The 25741-nt window shown below is 32.0% G+C and overlaps 2 protein-coding genes across 6 annotated transcripts in view; one reads left to right on the top strand and one right to left on the bottom strand.

The window, feature by feature from the left end:
- The window catches only part of ck (unconventional myosin-VIIa ck), a 104572-nt gene extending 88273 nt beyond the window's left edge, over positions 1–16299 (top strand). For all 5 annotated transcript variants that reach the window (XM_080150403.1, XM_080150404.1, XM_080150401.1 and 2 more), the window contains 9 exons: positions 1079–1207; positions 3590–3692; positions 3881–3974; positions 4492–4883; positions 5257–5374; positions 5884–6061; positions 6413–6544; positions 13448–13568; positions 14383–16299. In XM_080150403.1, the coding sequence (XP_080006529.1) occupies positions 1079–1207; positions 3590–3692; positions 3881–3974; positions 4492–4883; positions 5257–5374; positions 5884–6061; positions 6413–6544; positions 13448–13568; positions 14383–14468 (1353 nt within the window). In that variant the 3' untranslated portion in view covers positions 14469–16299. The remainder of the gene's footprint in view (positions 1–1078; positions 1208–3589; positions 3693–3880; positions 3975–4491; positions 4884–5256; positions 5375–5883; positions 6062–6412; positions 6545–13447; positions 13569–14382) is intronic.
- A 1918-nt stretch (positions 16300–18217) lies between these two features.
- On the bottom strand, positions 18218–21091 carry LOC145312502 (uncharacterized). Its single transcript, XM_080151759.1, has one exon. The coding sequence runs from the start codon at positions 21089–21091 to the stop codon at positions 18218–18220; it is 2874 nt and encodes a 957-aa protein (XP_080007885.1).
- Positions 21092–25741: the final 4650 nt, after the last annotated feature.

The raw sequence follows: 25741 nt of genomic DNA on the forward strand, positions 1-25741 counted from the left end.
TGACTGAAAAATCCGTGTATGACTATGATAGATTACCCTTGAATATGCCATGTACAATGTACATCCTTCCTTTATGACCAAGTTAAAGGAATAGCGTTCTGTACTCTTGCTCTTTTTCTAATCTTTAATCTATAACTAAAGATAAGCAGAGACAGATAAGTGTTATGAATACAGAACAACAGCACCTCTTTATCCGACCTTTATCTGGACGTTCTAACTTTAAATCTTAATTGTATGCTTATAAGGTAATAGTATTACTATTTTCCTTAATAATAATACAAAATATAACAACATATATGTAATGTTTAATATATGGCACAGTTCCACTATCTTTTTGATATGAAAAAAACACATTATTATTGCCAGATCTGATCCTCCATTCATCTCATAAAAGCCCATGCAAAATTTATACAATATACATTTTAGTTTAATTGAGAAATATTCTGATCCCTCTCTTTCAAATTCCTTTCAACTGTTTTGCTATTGTTGTTTTTCTTGGACAAATTTGAAAGCATTATAAATATTAGTGTGAATATTTATGCAATTTTTAAAGAACAAAAATCAAAAGAAAATCAAATCAAATTTACAACAATGAACGTACATTGTAAAATTGTTTTTAACAACTAACCGTTTGGGATGTAGAATCATTTAGGAAATGTAAACATTTATGTTTATTTTTTTGCAACTTTTACATGAAAATCTTTGCAAAATCATTTCTAGCTGTGACGAAATTACTAAAATGAGGCAAAATATTTAGGATTTTAAAAAAGTTATCATTTGTTTTATTAGATAAAAAAAAACATTTTGAATGAATATTTTTAAAATTTATTTCTTATTATTAGGAAATTAGAGTAAAACAATAAATAAATTTGATAACTGTATATCCCCTTCCCTAGGACCCGGTGCCGACTTTAAATAGCGTCATTCAAAATCAACGAAAAGCGTCGGGAAAATTAACACAGCCAAGTCGCTACAAAATAGAAGAAAGCTATTTACTAGCAGACGAAAAAGGTTCATAACAGGGGGATCCAGGTAGTTGTCTGGTTATTATAAATCTACACTGAAAATTTATTTTTAGGACGAATTATCCCAAGAGGCGTGCATGTGTTTCCACGCAATTCTCAAGTATATGGGAGACCTGCCCTCCAGACGGACCAGAACTGGAAATGAACTCACAGATCAGATATTCGAGGGTCCTCTCAAACATGTAAGCTTGATTACTTATCATATTTCAGTATAGTTGTTTTTGAAGCTTTTGATAGTGCCTAAAAATGACGTCATACTGGCCTACCTCTGACCAATTAAATTGTAACTTGCCTACCATTGGCTAATTTAAATGTATACTGCCTTGCCATTGGTAATTTAGTCTGTGTATTGGCCTATCATTGTCATATGTATTGTATGACGTTATTTTTTATAGGCACTAGAAAGAGCTTAATTGTCTGTCAACTTCTCTGTGTTTTTCTTTCTCCCTCTATCCTTATACGGCTTAAGAGCAATGAAAGGGCTAATATGATAAGTTTATAATCATTTAGTTTCTAAAATTTTAAATATGGAAGCTTATTTTTGTTTGTAAGATTAAATTAACTTACATTGTCCTTTCCCTGACTCATAAAGAACCCACAATCATTAGTGTCATCGCTTTTAATTGAAATTGTAACATTTCATCTTTCTTAATCACCACCCGTAACAGTTAAAGGGATTTGGAATAGAGAGCTAAACTTAAAATAAACTCTTTTCTCGTATTCATTTGAATCCGGTGGATAGGAACCGGTTCTCATCCATACGAAAAAACTATGTCTAGCATCGTATTATATCCAGCTTTCTACGAATATATCCGCGGAAAGCGGTTTAAAATACGATGAAAGAAATAACTATTCTCGTATTCATTCGAATCCGGTGAATAAGCCCACGCCTTCGACACCTCGGGGCTAAAAAAACTGGTTTTAATCTTACAATTGTACATTCTACAGCATGACCCTCGAAAAAGTATTTTTAAGCATCTGCAGCCCTTATTTCTCAATGAATTATAAAAAAATGCATATGTCCTTGTTCTCCATAGTATTCCACATAAGTAGATATAAAAATATTTTTTTTACCTCCATTAACACCGGAGATTTTTAGAGCTAAAGTTTTGAAAAAGTGACTGAGAAAAAGAATTTTTTTTTGTTTCTCTTATTTTTTGGATGGTTATATTATGTTTTTCTGGCAACTGAATAATGAGACACAAAGAAAAACAAGTTAACTAATTATTTCTTTTTTATTCCACCAAAAAATATAAATTTTTAATGGCAAAAAATACTACTGAATGAATTGATTAATTGCAAATTTTAGGTTATTAACTAATCCTTATTTGAGAAAAGGATTAATTATGACAGTTGCTCCGCCTACTTTTCTGACATCTCAATAATTTAATAGGGGGTTAATTAAGCTTTTTAGACAAAAAAATCATTATGTTTTAATTTTATTTTCTTCATAACTTTTTTGTTATTAAAGTTAGGATTGTGAAACAAAAACAATTTTCCTGCTATATTCATAAAGATTTATTTGGTTTTTTAATCTTAAAAAATTTTGCCTAATAAGTAAGTTTTTCAAAATATCATTAAACTAAAAAGACTCAAAAAATATGTGTAAAAAAATACTTTTTACTCAAAAACTAAATTTTTTATTTCATTTTTGTGTAAAGTTTCTGCTAGTAGCAAAAATAAAAGGATTTCTACCTTAATTTTGCTAAAAAAGTCGTTTCATGTTAAAAGTTACTTTTTCCTCAGTCACTTTTTCAAAACTTTAGCTCTAAAAATCTCCGGTGTTAATGGAGGTAAAAAAAATATTTTTATATCTACTTATGTGGAATACTATGGAGAACAAGGACATATGCATTTTTTTATAATTCATTGAGAAATAAGGGCTGCAGATGCTTAAAAATACTTTTTCGAGGGTCATGCTGTATATCCACGGAAATATTATATTAGATTTATTTTGCTTGTTCCTGTACATTTAATATCCATGGAAAACTGTTTATAATACGATGCGGAAATAACTATTAAAAACATAACAATATGTCAGCAATAAACACTTTTATAATAGATATTAATAATTTTATCAGTATGATAGCATGTGCATAATAAGCTAGCTATGCAAATTTTTTGCATCAATTTATTTTCATATTTTTCTATACTTAACTTTGTATGTATATGTATGTGAAAAATTTCCAAGTCAGTGGTTTTAACTACAGTTTTTTACATAATCAGAGATATGTAGGTCAAAAGGTTCTTTAGTAGTAAAGTAATAAGGATTGAGGAATTTTCATTGTTCAATTTATTACTCAAAGCATAGTTTCGATCTTTCTGTGAAAGATTAATTAAACTTCTATTTTATTTGCAAAGTTACATTGTGTAATGTAGATGATGCTGACAAATAATACATTTCATCGAATGCATGCTCATTTTGACTAGTCTTCATTCCTTATATACATCAGACATCTTTTTATTACGTTTCTATCCACTATTGTTCAGTCCCTGTATTCTTTTATTTTCTAAAATTTAAAAATTGTGCCAAAAATCAGTTTTAGTAAAGACGAATAATTTAGGAAATTCTGCGGGACGAGGTGTACTGCCAGGTAATGAAACAGCTGACTGATAACAGAAACCGGTTATCTGAGGAGAGAGGATGGGAACTCATGTGGTTGGCCACAGGAATTATATTCAAAATGTCCGCCAATCTACAAGTTATTAAATGGTGAAGGGATTAGGGAAAAATTGGAATATAAGGTTCTTGTTAGTCCATAATAAAGGCACTAGATTCTTTATGGTGAGATAAAACTTGATTTTGAGAATTATTTTACACTTTATGGCGGGAAATTTTGAATGTAACATTTTGTCAGGCTTGTTCACATGTTCTCAGAACCTTATGAAGGACTTGAACCAGTTTCAGAGAACCAGAAGACATCCCATTGCTTTAGATTGTATTCTCAGGTAAAGCAAAACACATACCTTAATCATACATCCCTATTTCCATAGATTATATAAGAACACAGTAAAAGTGTCGGACTGATTATGACGTAACAAAAACAAATTAGCCAATGAGATGCCATTATTGACCAATGGTAAAATTCATAGTGGCCTCTCATTGGCTAATTTTTTTTACGTCATAATCAGTCCGACACTTTTACTGTGTTCATTATATAAAATTTGTCCTTTACCAGTAACAAAACATGTTGTATGTAGCTGAGTTTAGGGCCATAGGAAAATGGGGATAGATGTCACCGCTTTTGGCCTATTCTATTGATTATAGTAGGGGGAAAGAGAAAGTGAAGTGGGAAAGAAACCCCCTAGAACAGAGTTGGGGTATAGGGTATTTCCTGACGTCAGTAGAATTGGTATGCGAAAAGCAGTGTCATCCATTTTACCATGGCACTATGGACAGCTACATGCTATATTGGTGCAATAAGCAAAAAAGACACTAAATCATAACACAAAAATAACGATTTAGGCTACAGAAAACCATGAGGCATGGGCAGAGAAAATACCCACCCCATCAGGTCGAGGTCGAGGCCATCCAACACAAAACTACCCAAATCTTCCACAAAGTCTACTTCCCCGACGATACAGACGAGGCTTTCGAGGTCGATTCGTCGACGCGGGCCAAAGATTTCTGCTCCAATATCGCACAAAGATTGAACCTCAGATCGTCGGAGGGCTTCAGCCTGTTTGTCAAAATTGCCGACAAAGTTATTTCGGTGCCGGAGGGTGATTTCTTCTTTGATTTTGTCCGACATTTGACGGATTGGATTAAGAAGGCGCGGCCGTCGCGCGACGGTTCGAGTCCCCAGTTTACATATCAGGTGTTCTTCATGAAAAAGCTGTGGACCAATACTGTACCAGGCAGGAGTTAGTGATATGTAACTAGGACTAATTTTCAGGGGGGGGGGGGGTGTAAGGTTGTAATCTCATAAGGATAATTTTAAGGAGGGTAAGGTTGTGATCTTATAAGGACAATTATCTTCACAAATAGAAAATCTATAAATTTGAATGTAATATGAGTAGTATTTTTTTCACAGAAATATAACCAAGAAGAAGGGTGTCTCAAAAATCAGCCATGTGACGTAAAAAAAATTAGGGATTATCCATTTTTTTTTATGGGTTTTCTTTCCCATTCAGAAAGTCCATGTTAAAATATAAAGATAAAATATAAAGGGGAAATTAGGTAACAATGCTATTATTGGCTGCTTATTTATCTCTATATCCTTGAAACCAGGTAAAGACAGAAATGCGGATATAATATTCCATTTCCACCAGGAGCTGCCCAAACTATTAAGAGGTTATCATCAGTGCACAAAGGAGGAAGCTGCACTACTAGGAGCTTTAATCTACAGGTAATCTTATTCAATAAAGTTCTGACGGATAGTTATTCAATATAGAGTAGCTGCGATGGCAAATATTTTTTTAAGCAGCTGATTGGTTAACCTATAGCTGTAGAGTATTATTTACTTACCAATTTATTGAAAGGGCCTCTCTTTGGACATGTGGATTTTTGTTTAATAATGTTAAAGCTTTTCTCTTTTTGTCTGAAACTCTAGCTTTAATAAATTATTCATGCGGAAGTATAATACCTATAAATGATGACGTCACACTGGCCTACAGTTGGTCAATTAAAATGTAAACTGCTTATCATAGGTCATTTGTATTGTATGACGTCATTTTGATAGGCACTATTAGCTGCTTTATTCATGTGGTTTTTTTGTAGTGTTTTCAATGATACACTTTTTACCATTTTTACCTTAGCGTTAAAAATTAAAATTAACCAAAAATGATTTTTTTTTACTTTTATCTTCTTTATTCTATAGCACACAATCAATGAGTAGCACAAAATAAATCTATCTAGGGTGAAATTCGGGGAGAGCAAGCAAGAATTATCTGCGCTGCCCCACATGATGCGTGAACTCGTCCCTGTTGATATTATCAAGACAATGTCAAGTCAAGACTGGAAGAGAGAGATAGTCAAGTGCTACAACCAAGATTCTGGAATGTCTCCGGAGGAAGCTAAAATTGCTTTCCTAAAGGTGAGCTTTGAAAATTGTTAATATACAAATTGAAATACAGACTCACAGATGAAGACATTACAAAATGTCAAACTACAGTACGTTACACGCAGACAAATATATTTTAAATTTCAACAGACAGACAAACAATCATGACACACATACATAAATATTACATACTGACAGACAAACAATAAAACAAACGGACAAACTTGACACACAAAGACACATAAAAAGACTGACTGACAGAAAATAGATGGACTATAATTATAAATAGAATTTTTTATTTCAAGATTTACAGCTCAAAATGTTTTAAAAATGAATAATTTATTATATACTTAATATATATTTTACAAAATTTGATACATTCAGGTTATATACAGATGGCCCACTTTTGGCTCGGCCTTCTTTGAAGTAAAACAGACGACAGACCCCAATTATCCAGAACTATTGCTGATAGCAATCAATAAACAAGGAGTCAGCCTTATTCATCCACAGTCAAAGGTTGGTTCAGAATTTGTTTATTTAGGGTCATACAGTTAATTTTTTACTGGATAGACTGGAAATAATGTTAATTAGTTTGGTATGATATAACGAAATGCTAGTTAAAAGTTGTTTTGAAAAACAATGTTTTCGATTTTTGATAATTATATAGTAATATGCATCAAAATGTATTGCCAATAGATAAATTTAGATATAAAATTAAATTAAAATTAAGTTTTTATATTTTCTTTTACTGTGACAAAGTGTTTTGCAAGGTCATTGCAGACTGACTTTGATATATACTTATCGAGCAGCTTCGCATTTTAGATTTTAAGATTTATCTTTGTGTAAAACTATATATATAAATTTGTTCCAAAAGAAACATCTTGCCAAGACTGTCAAAAGTAAATTGTTCACAACCGACTAAAAACTTTATATATTGGCTAAAACATCATATTAAAAAATTGTGTTAGATCAATTATTGTATTAAAATTTTCTAATAGCAATAATATTTTTTTGGCTAATTTTATATCATATGAAAGTATTATTTTCAACAACCAATTATGGATGTAAAATATACGTTTATATTATGGCAATGGGCAAATTGTCGTCAATGGTTTGTTTGTTTATCCAGTAGGAGGGGAGGAGATGGGATAAATGGGGTGAAAGAGGAAAATTGTTTTTTTTTCAGCCCGATGGTAGAATCACTTTATAAGAGAAAATGAATATATGGTGTAAGATCCTAATAATAATATATCCAATCAACTAATTTAATTTTATATTGATTTAAAAATTCATGATTAATTAGTTTGCCAATTTTATTTGAAATTTCTCCTTAAAATGAATAATTAAATGCATACTTGAATTTTAATGAATCTTAAACTAAACAAATACCTTCAGGAGATACGGAAAATGTCATGTGTGACGTCATAAAAATACGCCTAATAAGAAAGGATGAGAGGAGAAGTGGGAAATGAAACCCCTAAAAAAAGAGATGGATATAGGCGTATTTTAATGAAGTCACACATGAAACTTTCCTTATCAACCAACCTAAAGCTTGATACGCCTTTGCTTTGTATTTATGTCGGTTTCTTTGTGGGTATGAATTTTATTTGTGTAGCATATTAAAGCATAAACCACTGATGCTAAATTTTGCATGTTTCCCGAGGCCGTGCAAATTTAAAATCTGCAACCTCATTGCATGTGCCTTGCAATCTTTTTTTTTGTAGCGCAGCTACTTTACTGATTGCTTTACATTTACATGGTCGAACGTCGTTTAGTTACTAAACCATAAAAAAGTCATGTTCACTCTCATAAAATATTTCTGCACACTTACATAATAAGATTTATGACATATTCAATGAATGTAATATTTAAATTAGTCTAATATTGTGTGTGTGTACTTTGTATGTGGAAAAACTGTGAACAACGTTGAGTCTGTATATTTACAATTTTAAGTTGTGCAGTCAGATGGACGTTAAGACTTATCTAAGTCATAGAGTAGCTGCGCATGTTATAGTAATTATAAGTTATTTTATGTTAGCTTTACGTGTACAGATAAATCTATCCTTGTTAAATTGTATACAGACAAAGGGTCTATTCTTCTATTATATGTTTTACACAAAATTTTAAGAAAAAAATCTTTTATTTCCACTAAATTATATTTAAATTTGTAAAAGGATTATTTTACAAAACATACACAAACATGAAATATTATATTTACAAAATAATTTTCTTTAAAAAAATTAAATTAAATATTTACTTTATTCCCATGGCCTTTTTAATTCCTAAAACTACTGATAATAAACCATTTTACATATAACAAATAACTTGCTGTGAGCTTTCATCCAGTTAAAATCAACATTTTTAGTAGCGAAGCTACTCTATAATTCACTTTGTCCGTCCGTCAGTCAGTCCGTCCGTCAGTCAGTCCGTCCGTCCGTAACGCTATGGGGGAAATGGGATTTACTCAGCTCCTATAAAAGATAGAATGCTGAAATTTTTTGACAACATTCCCATCATTAAGGAGCACAATTGACTATAAAACATCATTGGCGTTCAGACCGATTTTTAGCAGGTTTTAGGCTATTTTATATTTTTCATATTTTTCTCCATATCTTCAGTGTTTATGGTCCGATTTTCAAAAATTTTTCAGTTACAGATATCTAAATTAAATTTCCTGTCGTTTAAAGGAACAACCATGAAGGCCAGACTGCCTTTTTTAGCAGGTTTTAGGCTATTTTTATATTTTTCACATTTTTCTCCATATCTTCAGTGTTTATGGTCCGATTTTCAAAATTTTTTCAGTAATAGATATCAAAATTAAATTTCCCGTCTTTTAAAGAAAACAATCATGACGGCCAGACTGCCTTTTTAGCAGGTTTTAGGCTGTTTTTTTTATATATTTAACATTTTTCTCCATATTTTCAGTGTTTATAGTCCGATTTTCAAAATTTTTCAGTTATAGATATCAAAATTAAGTTTCCCGTCTTTTAAACAAAGTAACCATGACGGCCAGACTGCCTTTTTGGCAGGTTTTAGGCTATTTTTATATATTTAACACTTTTTTCCATATCTTCAGTATATATGGTCCGATTTTCCAAATTTTTTAAGTTAAGGATTTAAAAATTAAATTTTTTGTCGTTTTAATAAAACAACCATGACGGCCAGACTGCCTTTTATCAGGTTTTTGGCTATTTTTATATGTTTTACATATTTCCCCATATCTTTGTTTATTTTGATGCAATTTTTAAACTTTTATGGGATATCAGTATCAAAATAATTTTTCCCATTGTTATGAGCATCTTTAATATAATTTACTTTGACCATCGTCATCATGCAAAATAAAAAAAGGTTTCATGTTTATTTTATCCAATAAATCTATTCTTGATTTTAGTAAAAACCTTTTAAATCTACCTGTACGTATTCCCATCGACGATTTTTTGTGCTTCGCTACTTATGGATGTTGTCATCCTTGTTTTTATATATTTAGCTCCTTACAACTAGTCTAACTGTTTTATTACCCTTTGAATAATAATTATGCAACCGACGAAACTGTATTTTTTGTTGTGTAGGTCAAAATCCTCATGGGTTGATATTAAGTTTTTATGCCAAGAATGCGGATTTATTTCTAGGAAAATATGTAAAATTTTTATTGCTATAGACAACAATTTACAGATTTGTTAATCCGTAATATTTAGTGGCTAATTTGCAAATTTGTATGTCATGATATATATTAACAACAAACTTGTCTTGAAAAAATGTCGGTGTGAAATCTGATGACAATAGTTAGTAATACAATTTTCTTCATAGCCTACTGTTATAGTTGTTGAAAAATCCCCTTTCTTCTGATCTGAAATTTCATTCGTTGTTCATTATGTTGTCAAATGATATATATCATGTTGGTAAATTACGTTTGTGATGATCTAAATTTTGATCTAAAATGTGATAAACTATTCCGGGAAAACATTTATCATTTCATTTTCAGAGATTTATGCACACAAGGGTAGATCTACAGGGTGGCCCATATGTTTCAGGTTTATACACACAAGGGTAGATCTACAGGGTGGCCCATATGTTTCAGGTTTATACACACAAGGGTAGATCTACAGGGTGGCCCATATGTTTCAGTTTTATACACACAAGGGTAGATCTACAGGGTAGCCCATATGTTTTAGGCTTATACACACAAGAGTAGACCTACAGGGTGGCCCATATGTTTCAGGTTTATACACACAAGGGTAGATCTACAGGGTGGCCCATATGTTTTAAATTTATACACACAAGGGTAGATCTACAGGGTGGCCCATATGTATCAGGTTTATACACACAAGGGTAGATATACAGGGTGGCCCATATGTTTCAGGTTTATACACACAAGGGTAGACCTCAGGGAGTAAGGGAGGGGACAATGGATCGAATATTCAATTTTTAGGAGTCTCAGACTTTGGGGACTGGCTTAAAGGGAATGTGCAAGAATTTAGCAGTTTCTGACTGAGTTTGGGGACTTGCGCATAGAATGCCGCTACTTGTTATGTATGTTTTGAATATTGCAGACGGGGAGAAGGGATAAGGGAAGTGGGGGGAAGGGAAATAAACACTCGTTGTGTTAGTTTGGAATGTAGCAGACGGGGAGAAGGTAGAAGGGAAGTGGGGGGAAGGGAAATAAACACTCGTTGTGTTAGTTTGGAATGTAGCAGATGGGGAGAAGGGAGAAGGGAGTTGGAGGCAAGGGAAATAAACAGAATAAAAAGGGGCAGTCATATTCTTGCTAGCAGCTGGCCGGTCCAATAATCTTTTAATATAAAAATCACACTAAAAAACCTCAATATATTTCATCAAAAACAAGTTGTGATTTCACTTTACATGACGCTATGGAAATCTATTATTCAATTAACAATCCCTTTATAATTTCCTACAAATTTATTGGATTAAACTGGATTTCATGCCTTTTCTTTGATAACTCTTATATTGAATTAATTGCCCATTGTCCCCTCCCTTACTCCCTGGGTAGACCTACAGGATGGCTCATATGTATCAGGTTTATACACACAAGGGTAGATCTACAGGGTGGCTCATACGTTTTAGGTTTATGTACAAATAAAAATAAATTCATGGGGCTCTCATTTTTGATATTTGCAAAGAAACAGGGTAAAACAAGGAGGTTACTAAGATTTAGATACATGAATAGTAATTCTGGGAGGAAAGGTAAAGGTTGGCCCCTATGTTTTTTATCTTTAAACATTGGGGTAGAACTACAGCATTGACTATATGTTTATGTTTCTAAACATGGGAATGAAATACAGGGTGGTTGTTACGCTGTCTTTGATGAATGCAAATACGAGTAGAAATACAGGGTGGTCCATTGTTCAAAATTTACGTGCACAGTGATAGAAAAATTTATTGACTCTTTTCTTCAGATTTATATACATAAGATTTATATAAACAGAGTGTTTTGTATTTATGATTAGAGGGATGGCAAAACAGGTTGGCGTCTGATTTAGAAATAACAGCAATGATTACTTCTTTTCTTCATTTTTGTTTTTGGATATTTTATATGTGAATTCAAATTTAGGAAAACAATCTATAATTATCTGGAAGCATAGAACTTGGATAAACAAACTTCGATGGTTTATTTGATTAAATGTACATTTAGTCACTACAAATGTTGACGATCACAAGAATTTAGATCGTCAGGCAAATAAATAGATAGTTCCCATTTATTTTTGAGCTATTAATTATAGTTTTCTGGCGTTAACCCTACATTTACATGAAAAATGTAAAATTTTTTTTTATTCAAAGGGAAAAGGAGTCAACTTATTAGTTTCAAAATTTAGTCAATGCATTTCAGAAAGAATTCATATATCCGATCAGAAAATTTTCTACGAACAGTCAAACAATCTTACTATTATTATACCTAAATTTATGATGTTTATAGCCACATTGAAGCCCATAAATACGTTTAGTGGTGTGCATTTACTTCCGCGTATGTGTCACATCATCAAAACATAGCTCAATTTGCCTCTTACCCTTTCTTAGCTTTCAACAATAGGCATAGTATATCTAGATGGCCCATCTTTAGCAGACAAAAACCTTTGTTATTTTTTTTGTTATATACGAGATACGATTGACGAAAGTTGTCTGACATATTTCGACGATTTAATTGATAGGAAGCTAACTTTATCCTAAGATATTCATCTATTCATAACTAACTTATTATATTTTTGTCATATGCTTAACATTATACGAGGGAAGAAATTTTACACGAAATAATTTACCCAAGAAAATCTTTATTCTAAAGTATGCGACAATTTATAGCTGACTCATAACGCGAACGAATTGAATAAAAAATATGCCCTTACATACTAAAACCTGTAAAATGTTTTAACCAATTGCATGTCTTCAATTTACATTCACTGTTATTCTATTGGCTGATTTATAGAGTATGTCTCTAGATTATATCTATTTATTAACCATAAAAGTCCTCTCTAAGTTATGTCCATTGTTCCTTCTGCAAATATAAATCACTATGTTAATGTAAGAAAATGTGGAAGTGAGCGAACGCCACTTTTATGGCACTCAAATGCAAACCTCATACTGTGACACAACTTTTAAAAAAAGGCTGAGTACGAATAATCGTCTTTATGTCGTCTCATAATTCTGTATATTTAAACTAGCGAAGTTACTGTACAATCGGAAGATTTATTTCTTAAGCGTTAACGCCCCAAGAGAAGGGTATATAGATAGACCTCCCCTCCTTGCCCCCCTCTTCCTTTTGTTGATTTTAGAAAAAGAAAGAAAATTGAAAGTTTTGATAGGCAGATTTTTTCAATACTATTTATTATAGGCTTTGGGATGGGATCCACATACATTATTTTTTTACATCAAGCTACATGATAACTAAAAGTTCTTCTAAATTCAACGAGCACTTTCTGAGTTAAGCCAAAAAAGAGGGCCCCCTATAGTTTGTTCGGGGTAAATACTGAGAACACATAAATGCTTTTCTTGGACAAATATTTGCAGATATGCAGTTCTTATATGGGCATTTTTCTTTTGTTTACATTTACACATTTTAAGTCATCCTCCTCTAACCTAAAAGCTATAATTTAATAAACAAAAGGATGATCACATCCATAGAAGAGAAGTTCACAAAAAAAGATCAAACGAGCAAAATTTGCTTGAACTGCTAAATTTACAGCATTGCACCTAATTATTACACTCTTTTTTAATGTTTATTTTGAAGAACTGTTATAACGGTTATATTAAATACATTTTTTTTATATCCATTTAAAGTTATTCTTAATATGCAATTTTGTAATTTTGTTTAATTTTATCAGTGTTCACTTTTACTCAATTAAGGTGGTGAATGATCACTGGAAGGGGAGGGTTTTGAATAACAAAAAATGTTATTATCTTATTTTTTAGGATGTGCTAGTTACCCATCCGTTCACCCGTATATCCAACTGGTCCAGTGGTAATACCTACTTCCATATGACAATTGGAAACTTGGTCAGAGGTTCAAAACTACTCTGTGAAACTAGCTTAGGTAACAATTTATTATTTTGACACATTTTTTTGGGGGGAAAAGACTTGTCAGACATTATGGATGTTAAAAACTTTTCTCTGAAACACACATTTAAAATTTTCACATAAATAATATTAAATTTGACGAATTATAAAAAGACAAATATAAAAGACCTTGTAGTGAACATTTTTTGGTCAAAATATTGACTTAAACTCTGTTTACTTAGTGATTTTGAACAAGTTGCTAAATACAAAATACATAAATAGCAAGGTTCAATAGCCGCGCGTCAGCCGCGACTAAGCCTCAAATTGTAACCCATTTGGATGCTTGGATTTTTTTTTTGAATAAAGGGATTGCCACATTTGGTCAGGTTTAGACTTACAGCTTATTTTTAAAATTAAAATAGGTTGAACTCCCTGAGCCTCGCAGGCAGATGACGGGCCCTTTTATATAGTGTAGCCTATCTTCTACCAAAATATGAATTCTACTTTTGGAAACAAAAAAGTTTGAATTTGGTTTACTTTTAGCTGAAAAAATTGTATTTACTGTTGACCTAGTATTCGTTGATTGCACTGATTCAAAGCATCGACGCTGTAAAACAAAATTAAAAAGTGGGAGAAATGGGCAATGTCGAGTAATGAGCAACGTCCAAGCTTTTTTAACGGAAGAAAAAAAATCGATTGGTTGGGGGAGGGGGGGAATTAATAGAATCTAATATACTTCCATAAAAAAGTGGAATTAACAATCACTCCTTTACAACTTATCCCAATAAAAAATAAAGGAAATGAAAGAAAGGCATTTAAAGAAAAATTATTGACATATACTTATTTTGTAGGTTACAAGATGGATGATCTGTTGACCTCCTACATAAGTCTCATGCTCACAAATATGAACAAACAAAAGAGCATTAGAGTCAAATAAAAACAATGATTTGGATTAGGGTATAAAAACATTGTTGTGATAATATAGAATTAAGTTTTTGTACATTTTTTATTATTTTAAGTGATTGTTTTTGATGATTAAAAAGTTATTTAATTTTTTGTGCACTAAAAAAAAGAAAAAGTTTACAAAAATTGCTTAATATTGATCATCACATTTTATAAAGAACAGATATTTTGGAAGTAGCTTCTTGTGTGATTGTTTTTGTATTTTCATATTTGTAAATTATAGTTTTTATTTTTTTTATCATGATCATTTTGTTAGTTTAAGTAGTTTTATCAGTCTTAAGTGTTTTTTTTTGAAAAAAAAAATAATGGACTGTGTCCTATTGCAATGGTTTTTATTTTGAAACTTCAGTAGAATTAATTAAGAAATTTAAATGCCAATTTATGTTAATAACAAGGATGACAACATCCATAAGTAGCGAAGCACAAAAAATCGTCGATGGGAATACGTACAGGTAGATTTAAAAGGTTTTTACTAAAATCAATAATAGATTTATTGGATAAAATAAACATGAAACCTTGTTTTATTTTGCATGATGACGATGGTCAAAGTAAATTATATTAAAGATGCTCATAACAATGGGAAAAATTATTTTGATACTGATATCCCATAAAAGTTAGAAAAATTGCATCAAAATAAACAAAGATATGGGGAAATATGTAAAAGATATAAAAATAGCCAAAAACCTGATAAAAGGCAGTCTGTCTGTCATTATTGTTTTATTAAAACGACAAAAAATTTAATTTTTAAATCCTTAACTTAAAAAATTTGGAAAATCGGACCATATACACTGAAGATATGGAAAAAAGTGTTAAATAAAAATAGCCTAAAACCTGCAAAAAAGGCAGTCTGGCTGTCATGGTTACTTTGTTTAAAAGACGGGAAATTTAATTTTGATATCTATAACTGAAAAAATTTGAAAATCGGACTATAAACACTGAAGATATGGAGAAAAATGTTAAATATATAAAAAACAGCCTAAAACCTGCTAAAAAGGCAGTCTGGCCGTCATGATTGTTTTCTTTAAAAGACGTGAAATTTAATTTTGATATCTATAACTGAAAAAATTTTGAAAATCGGACCATAAACACTGAAGATATGGAGAAAAATGTGAAAAATATAAAAATAGCCTAAAACCTGCTAAAAAGGCAGTCTGGCCTTCATGGTTGTTCCTTTAAACGACGTGAAATTTAATTTTGATATCTATAACTGAAAAAATTTTGAAAATCGGACCATAAACACTGAAGATATGGAGAAAAATGTGAAAAATATAAAAATAGCCTAAAACCTGCTAAAAATCGGTCCGAACGCCTATGATGTTTTATAGTCAATTGTGCTCCTTAATAATGGGAATGTTGTCAAAAAATTTCAGCATTCTATCTTTTATAGGAGCTGAGTAAATCCCATTTCCCCCATAGCGTTACGGACGGACTGACTGACTGACTGACTGACGGACGGACGGACGGACGGACAAAGTGAATTATAGAGTAGCTTCGCTACTAACAAAGTGAATTATAGAGTAGCTTCGCTACTAAAAAATATTATTTTTTAAGTTACCAATATCCGTCCATCTTTAAAGAATTTAATTCACTTGTAATATAAATTTAAAATCACATTCTCATAAATTACCTTTGTTGTAAAAAGCAATAATTATGTATTATTTATAAAGCTTTATTTTCTTTTCAATAATGTATGATTTCCTATTTATTTTGAAATTTATTTGAATTTATACATTTTTAAATGTAACTATTTTTTGTTATTTATATTGATTTTTCATTTGATTTCCTAAATATATTTTGTAGTTGTATTTTTTATCTTATTTTGTTTATATTAAGAACAAGTATAATGCTTCACTACCTATTGATCAGCTATACCAACAACGAAATTAGTTTAAAAAAACACCCGCCGAAACCTATAAGCGATTTTTGATTGTTTGAGTGCAAAACATGGTAGAATGGTCAAATTTCCCATCCTCCCCCATTAAATATCATTTTTGATGTATTTCGCTTTTTGGCAATACCTTATTTGTGCTTTTTATATATCTTCCTTGTAAAAAAAAACTCGTATCTGATTATAGTATGAAGGGTATATATGTGATGTTATATCTATCCGTTTCATATTGCATACAAAAAATAAGCTTTAGTATGTGTGCCACAAAATTACAAAGAATCACTCAAGTGTCAAGCTGATAAGTTTGACTTACTAAAATATAAGCATAATAAATATTTTCATTACTCAAGGCTTTATAAAATGGCAGGAAAAGCTCGTTATTTTGTGAAACCAGCACGCCTATGCTTAGCTTCATGAATGTGCTCATATTTTGTGGCCTGCCTCCTCTTCTATAAAAAAAAATGTAGTTCTTTTTCTTAGAGACACCATTCTCTCTTTACATAACTATTACTTCTTGCTGTTTCTTTGTGGCACCACCTCTCCTTTGCATAGCTCCATAAACGTGCAACAAAAGGGCCGTGATTGCCAAATCTTTAGCCACACCCTTAAATATAAAACTGGGGTGCGCATTTAAAACTACAATATTATTCTCTTAGAAATGACACTCGAAAACATAATTGTCTCAATATGTTAATACAGCTTTTATTGCTTTTTCTTCCATATTAGTATCAAATGCCATAAAGAAAGAGCTTACTGACTTTGATGGCTAAATGGATTTCCTTTAGATGCAATAGAAAAAAATCAGTAATGATTTATTACACAGAAATTATATAAAATATCAAAAAATGAAAATAATTGACAATCCATTATAGTATCTGAAAAATATATGGCATTCGGTAAAGTAGTTTGTTACAAATAATAAAATCAAATCTATGCTATAATAAACTTTTTTTTCTGCAAAAATAATGATAAAAAAGTTTAAATTTGCAGTATCGTAAGTTAACTTTAATACTGCCCCACACTAACTATCGCGTTTCTATAATCCAAATCCTCATTTTTATTACTAATCTTTTTATAGTAGGACTAATCTGCCGCAGACATTTTGAATAATGTGTAGCCGCAGCCGCTAAATGAAATGACGGAATGCGAGAGCCACTGGTGAATATAGAGCCTAACTCTTGTAAATTTAAAACCATCTATTTTCATTTCAACCTTCCCAAAGCAAAACTCATCTTTTTTTAGGCAATCCAGCCGAGTTCAGCAAAAAATACGTGGTTGCCAAGCCCTGGGTATATCACCTCTCTTTTTCTTCTATTATCTGACCTTCTCCTCAATTAAAGCGTTTTTTTTGTATCAGCTAAAATTTGATATTTTTAACAAACTTTTCTGTATGGGTAAAAATAATACTTATCATATTGGTTTAGTTATGGATCCTCTCGCACAAACTATAGATTTTAGTCCATATAGATGAAAATCCAACGGGTCTTATTTCATGGATTTTTCAAATGTATAACAGGGGGACTGCAATTTACACATCCAGCAAATTTATAGTGGATGTGTTTTCGCCAGTGCATTGGATGTATTTATGACAAACTGAATTTTTACTGTATAAATTACAGTAAAATCGATTGTCATGCTATAAATACATCCAACACTGGCAAAAATACATCCAATATTTTTTATACATATGTCAAAAATACATCTGACACATGATGAAAACTTCTATAAAATATAACCTAACCCACGACAAACATTATAAAATAAATTTATACAAAGCTGGCATGAATAAAACAGATGGTTCTCACCCCATTCTTCTCACCAGTACGCCAGGTAGACTATGGTCCGTCTGGTATCAGCCTCCATATGAACCTTCTCCATTCATCTCTCTCTCTGGCTAGACTTAAGACCTCCTCAAAGTTGGCAATTTTTCTGCTAGTTATCTCTTTAATCTGGTCTAGCCATCTCTTTCTCGGTCTTCCTATCGGTCTAGGTTGATTTGGTTTCCATTCTAACATTCTCTTTACATCTCTGTCCTCTGACATTCTTATGATGTGGCCAAACCATCTCAGCTGGCTTTTCTCAATAATCAATAAAATTGATTTCACTTTGAGAATGTCTCTAATGACGTCATTTCTTAGCCTGTCTCTTCTAGTTACACCATGGATTAAACGTAGAACTCTCATTTCCGTAGCTTGGATTTTACTCTTTAGCTTTGTAGTTAGAGTCCAAGTTTCACATCCATACAAAAGTACAGGCCTCAGGATAGTTGAATAAATACAAACTTTGACACTTTTTGGTATAGATTTTTCTTTCATAAGTGGGTAAAGGCAGTTCAGATTTTTTGTAAATTTTGATATCCTGTTGTTGATTTCTTCTTCAATTAGGTTGTTTGAGGTCAGTTTACTGCCCAGATAGATAAAATTATCAGTCTCCTTGAGAGTATGGCCGTTAATAATAATTTCACCCTCCTCTGGAGATCTACCAACCTTCATAACCTCAGTCTTCTTGTAGTTTAATTTTAAGCCAGCAGCAGCAAGTTCTCTGTCCCAGGTAGTCATCACTTCCTGAAGTCGTTGCATGCTGTCAGCTGCCTGTCCAACATCATCAGCATAGCCAAGCCTCTCCAGCATAAAATTTTCCCGTTCAATTTTAAGAATCACATGATTCATGTAAACAATGAACAGGAGGGGGGAGAGAACTGATCCTTGTCGGACACCAGTGTTTACTGTAAAGTAGATTTTGCCATTAATAACAGAGCTTTTCTGGTTCACATAAGCACTTTTAATAGCTCTTAAAAGTTTAGTGTCCACACCAGATTCATATAGAACATCCCATATTTTATGCCTGGGCACTCTGTCAAAGGCTTTTTCCAAGTCCAAAAAGCAAATATACTGGTTAATATTATGTTCCCAGCTTTTGTCCAGGAAAAGTCTCAGGGCAGCAATCTGGTCAACTGTACCACGTCCAGGTCTAAAGCCACATTGACTTTCTGAAAGAAGATCTTCCACCTGGGCTCTGAGTCTGATTTCAAGAATTCTCTCATAAAGTTTACCAACATGACTCATAAGTGATATTCCACGATGATTGGAGCATTCTAGAGGATCCCCCTTGTTTTTGAAAATAGGACAGATAATTGAATGATTCCACTCCTCTGGAACTGTACCTGTATTCCAAGCTAAGTTCAAGAGTTCTAGGATCAGATTCTTCAATGGTTCGCCTCCTGCTTTAATGGTTTCAATTGGGATAAGGTCTGGCCCAGCAGCTTTGTTACTTTTGGTTAACCTCAAAGACTTTTCCAACTCCTCCATTGTGATTGGGTTAGCAGAATTGTCAATTTCAGGTTCAGCATGGTTCTCATTAACATGTTCACCATCCTCTACACTATCCTCAATTTCTACATTTAGCAGGTCTTCAAAATACTCCACCCATCTTGCAGCAACATTTTCTTCGCCTGTTACAATGTCTCCATCCTTGTCTTTAATAGTAGCATTCTTTGGTTTATCTTCGTTTCTGTTTTTGTAATTCTTGGACATACTGTATATGAGTTTTCTTGTGCCTTTAAGATCATTTTCAAGATCTTTGCCAATACTCGTCCACATATTAGCTTTGGCTTTCTTTTTAGTATAATAGACAGTTTTTCTTTGATGTTCATAAGATTCTCTGCTTTCTGGTGTACGTTCCTTTAGCCATTTTCTAAAGAGCAGTTTCTTCTTATCAACCTCCAATTTAACTTCATCTGTCCACCAACCAGTTTTCTTTTTCTTTGTCTTTCCAACATTTTTCATACCAATGATGTTTTCTTGAATATCCTGGAGATGGTCACGAAGATTCTTCCAATATTCTTCAACATCATTACTTTTAATACTATCAGCATTTTCTCTGATAGCTTGCTGGATGTCATCAGCGGCTTCTTTAATATTTCCAATTTTCACTCTCTTTCTAACAGATGTTTTTTCAATCTTAGGAAGGTGTATTTTCATTTTACCCTTCACCAGTCTATGGTCTGAATCCAGAGATTCTGATGGTATTGACTTAACATCTTTGATAATTGATTTTCTGGTGCTGAGAACAAAATCAATTTGAGTTTTAATATCATAGGTACCAACGTGAGAATTGTACCTGTACCAAGTGTACTGGTGGGCTTCCTTGTGCTTGAAAAACGTGTTCATAACAGAAAGGCCATTTCTAATACAGAAATCAATTATTGCTTCACCTTCCACGTTTTTCTCACCAACTCCAAAGTCCCCTATGACATTCTCCACCTTGATACTTCCAACATGTCCATTTAGATCTCCAATGATGATAATTTCACTTTCAGTAGGTAGTGTGTCAAAAGTGTCTTGCAATTGTTCATAGAATAACTCCTTCTCTTCTTGTGGGCGTCCTTGTTGTGGAGCATAAGCTTGTATAAAGGAGATTTTATAACTCTTGAAGTTTAAAGTAATAGCTATTATTCGGTTATTTACATAAATAACTTTCTCCACTAATCTGCTGACTTCAGGATGTAAAATAATAGCTACACCATGTCTTGTATTTAAGTGGTCACCAGAGTAAAATAATTCATAATCATCATGAAGTCTTCTTTGTCCGCTGCCTGCATGTCTTGTTTCAGCAAGTCCAAGTATATGTAAATTTCTTTGTGTCATGCTATGTACAATTTCTTCTGCCTTATCTTTAAAAGTGCCAATGTTGATAGTTCCAAAAAACATGTAGTCGTAGGTCTTGGTCCGGTCCGGGTTCGTTGTCCTGTAGGTCTGTCCATAATTTCGAGGCTGATTGCGTAAATCTTGAGCATATAGTTATCCACTGCTGGCTTGCTAGACCTATCACAGCTTCACGGCCATCGTCAGTTGGTTATCCAGGGTGCACCAGGCTTGGAGGTGATGGTCCGACTTTACACCCAAAAAAAAAAAAAAAAAAAAAAAAAAAAAAAAAAAAAAAAAAAACAGATGGTTATTGATGTTAATTCTTTTTACAAACTCTTTCTTTCTATTTTCTTACTTGCACATTGGCTAAAAAATGTATTCCCTTTTTTTGGCAACAACACCCGATGTATTCTTTTTAGTTCCTTCTATCAAAAATGCGCCATTTAGGTGCGAGCTTATAGGAGTTTTTTTTCTAACAAGCCCAACAATTTATCAACAGGCATTAAATTTACAGAAATTTACTGTATAACCTCTGGGACGGGATATAATTTTTTCTGATGATAACGTGGACTTACTTCCTACGTCCAAGACATTCCCCCTACTCTAACTAAATATTTCGTGCATCAGACATAGAGGCTTCATAAAATTTACTTATGACACGAATATGTTAGACCGAGATTCGAACCAACCACCGACCCGTCAACGATCGGCTACGTGTTATGAAGTCAGGCAAAATCAAACACAATGAGCTATAATTAGTTATCATCGTTAAATTCATATTGTGAGAGGAAAAAAAAATTCTGACGTCATAAAAATGAGGGATGAGGAGAGAAGGAGTGGTAAAAGAAAACCCCTTTAAAAGAGATGGATAATCCCTCATTTTTATGACGACACATGCTGATTTTTTGAGCGACTTACTCCCCTCACTTTATATTCCTTAAGAAACAGTTGAACAAAGTTCAGAGTATATATTTGTAAAAAGACATGTATCAATTCTAAAATTTGTATATTTTGTAAGTCATTTTCAGATAATTTTAAATTTGTATTTTCACCATAATCTGTATTTTTTTGTTTTGGTTTATCTTGATGGATTTTTTTTTGACGTTTTATATTTTATGCAATTTTCATTTTTGATAGGCAGCAAATATTAAGAGTTTTTTTCCTAATTGTAATAGTGTAATATTTTTTTATTTAATAAATGGTGCAAGAATCCCGACCCCTAAATAAAAAAATCTTTCGTTAACAGATTTAAGCAAATGCATTGATTTTGAAGAAACTTACAGTGCCTAATAAAAAATAACGTCATACAATACAAATGACCAATGAAAGGACATTATACATTTTAACATTGGTCAATCACAATGTATACTGGCCTATCATTGGTCATTTTTATTTTATGACGTCATTTTTTATAAGGCACTATAAGCTGCTTCATTGAATGTCCTAAATTATCTGAATGCATAAAAAAAACATAAAAATTCACGCAACTTTTAACGAATGTTTGCCTTTTTTTATTGCACTAAAAGTTAAATTCAATCCTTATTTTTTCTGAAGGGAAAATACTAGTATATTTTTGTTTTAAAAAATAAAATAAGAAAATAGACTTTTAACGACAAAGGGTTTTAAAATAGTTTACTAGCAATCTAAAATTGATGAATATAAATGTTTGCTAATAGCCTAATACCTTCATCCTATGACAAGATAGAGACAACATATGGTCATTTGAGGTGGTTTCTTAGAATTAATAATACATTCCAATAACGGTATGATTTCCAGTGTGGATAGACTGCAATAGTGCTGTTACAACAGGCGTTGTAAATATCCAAGAAACTGACATTTGATTCTTATCTAGACATATCTAACATGACAGTAGATTTTTACACCCATGTTAATTTATTCCAGTTTTTTTTTTAATTTGTGTGTAAAATATTTGAGTTTTTTTTGTTAATGCAGCTATTCCAAATAATGTCAGATTAAGGAAAGATGAAAAATGTACTTCTTATGGAGGGAAAATAAGCTAATATGAAAAAAAAGTAAAAAAATGTTTTAGTTTTATGTTTACATGCCTTTCCGTCTTCATGCCGTTCAGATATTTTCTTTCCTTTCTTTAATTTTCTGTGCCACATTTCAAATTTAAATAATCGTCCTTGTCAATAAATAGAAGCAATAACAAATCAGTTGGGCTTGTTTATTGGGGTTGTTTGTTGTGTCCGCACGCTCCCAGCTGAGAACAGTGAACGAGAAGTTTAGATTGAAGATTATGTTTCCTTACAAATTTTAACTTAATAAAGCCGTTTACGAGACCTTAATGAACATCACACACGCACCAAGCAACATAGTTAATGACATAAACATTAAACGTTTCGACATTTCTTAATGCAACTTTTTTGTGATGGAAATCAAACCAGTTAAATGAGAGAAAACTAATAACCATTTGGGGGGGGGGGGTAATTTAATAATGTAAAAATTATTATTAAATATTTAGTAGTAAAAATGCGCGCGAAGCGTGCCAAAATTATTTTTGTTTGGGATTATTTATTTGGGGGTAAGGGTATTTCCCCCCCCCCCCCCCCAAATTGGTTGGAGGGGGTAAATACCCCCTCCTAAATGGTTGGGGGTGCCTACGGCACCCCCGGGTAGGGGTAAATTTTAAATAGGGCGGTTAAAATAAAAAAAATGGGGGTGGGGGTAATCAACACTTTACCCCCCCCCCTTGGACGTCCTTGGCCCTTTCTTATACTAATTTGGATTAAATTCACTAAAAATAAGTTTTATTATAATTAAAAAAATTTTTTTTTTTGGTTATTTTTTTTGTAAATGGAGGAGACTTTAACGAGAATTGTGAAGCTATCGTTTTTCGATAAAATATTTACTGACTTTTTTTCAGAATTGATTTATGTTCCATTTTGTGCTTTAAATATTGGTGTCCTTGACAACACACAAACAAGCAAAAAGATTTGTTAAATGTCATTTTGTAGGCTAAAACAAAGATTTATAATCCTGTGAACTAAAACTAAAATTTATATATGTGCTAGAGACGTATTTATCAGGTCTAAATCCATGGCGTTAACGCCTCTAAATATTTTTAACTAAACATCTCCAAAAATGTCTTTAAAGCCTTTTTATAGATCCTAATAAGACACATACACGTTCTATAGAAATGGTATAAATCAGGCCTAAACAGTCAAATTTAGCCAACCTCTTTTTAAAAATCTGCAGCTGTTAGAAATTTATAAAGCTGCAGCTCTCTATTTTTAGTATTAATCCGGTAATCTTTAGGCAAACCGTTTTTGAAAACAATTCACTATCACAGCTAAGCTATTAAATAGTCACGGTTCAACAACATTAAATATGTCTATTGAATTTTTTAAATATCTGCAGCTGTTAGTAATTTATAAAGCTGCAGCTCTCTGTTTTTAATATTTATCCGGTAATCTTTAGGCAAACCGTTTTTGAAAACAATTCACTATCACAGCTAAGCTATTAAATAGTCACGGTTCAACAACATTAAATATGTCTATTGAATTTTTTAAAAATCTGCAGCTGTTAGTAATTTATAAAGCTGCAGCTCTCTGTTTTTAATATTCATCCGGTAATATTTAGGCAAACCGTTTTTGAAAACAATTCACTATCACAGGTAAGCTATTAAATAGTCACGTTTCAACAACATTAAATATGTCTATTTAATTTTGTCTATTTTCAGAGTTTTAAAAAAATAAGACAGAGTCCACAGTTAAGGAGAATTATCAAGATTGTTCTGGGCAGTTGACAAAAATTAAGTATGATATTATACTACTTAAATAAAAAGCAAAATAACTTTTTTATCGGAATTTTTTTCCAGTTATTGCCAAAAATGTTTTACTCTATTGTTAAAAAAGATGTTTAATCCGTTTTTGCAATAAACAAATTTATATCAATATTTTGGAAATGATATAAACGGACAAGATTTGATGGTAGTAAAAAAGTAGCTGCACTAATTCAAATTGTTCATAGTGTACAAACTCCCAACACAACTCTAGGATACTAGATTAGCAAGTTTATGTTGCTTTTATTTAGGGTTTCCGACAAAAACTTCATTTTACAAGGATAAAATACTTTCAAGGTAGAAAAAAAAGGATTCATCAACACCTGAACGGACTTTTCTTTTAATTGTAAAACCACCCAAAATCAAGCACTCCATATACGTTCTGTCATAAAACTCAAATTTTCCTTATATTTAGATAGATTTTATGCTTAAAAAAAACTAAATAACGCCTGTCTAATTATAAGTAATGACAATGAGACAAAAATTTGGTCATTTTTCTCACCTTTAGTAAAAGCTCCTGACATATGACCTTAAAATATTTAGCAACAAGGTTATAAAAATGTCATTATATGTTGTTAGCTTCTAAGACTGATTTTCAAAAGCGTTGCTTTTCTTTATTTAGAGATGGTCCTTATGTCTTTCACTCTATAATATTTAAAATGTAAAGTGTAAAGCTTATTTTTACTGACTATTGTCTTCTGTCAAGACCAATATGGCACTATACTAAATACCAAATTCTAGAATAGATCTGTAGCTATTAGGACATGCAAACAGTTTATTGCGTTTTTTGTTATTGATAAAACATTTTATTAAAAAGTGTTTTTTTTTGTAATTGGGCTTTTTCTATGTGAATTCAGTATTTCGTGATGATTAGTTTTAATATACAATAACCTTAAACGTGACATCGA

The sequence above is a fragment of the Acartia tonsa genome, chromosome 2, assembly GCF_053477335.1.
Source record: "Acartia tonsa isolate MP-2025a chromosome 2, ASM5347733v1, whole genome shotgun sequence".
NCBI lineage: Eukaryota > Metazoa > Arthropoda > Copepoda > Calanoida > Acartiidae > Acartia > Acartia tonsa.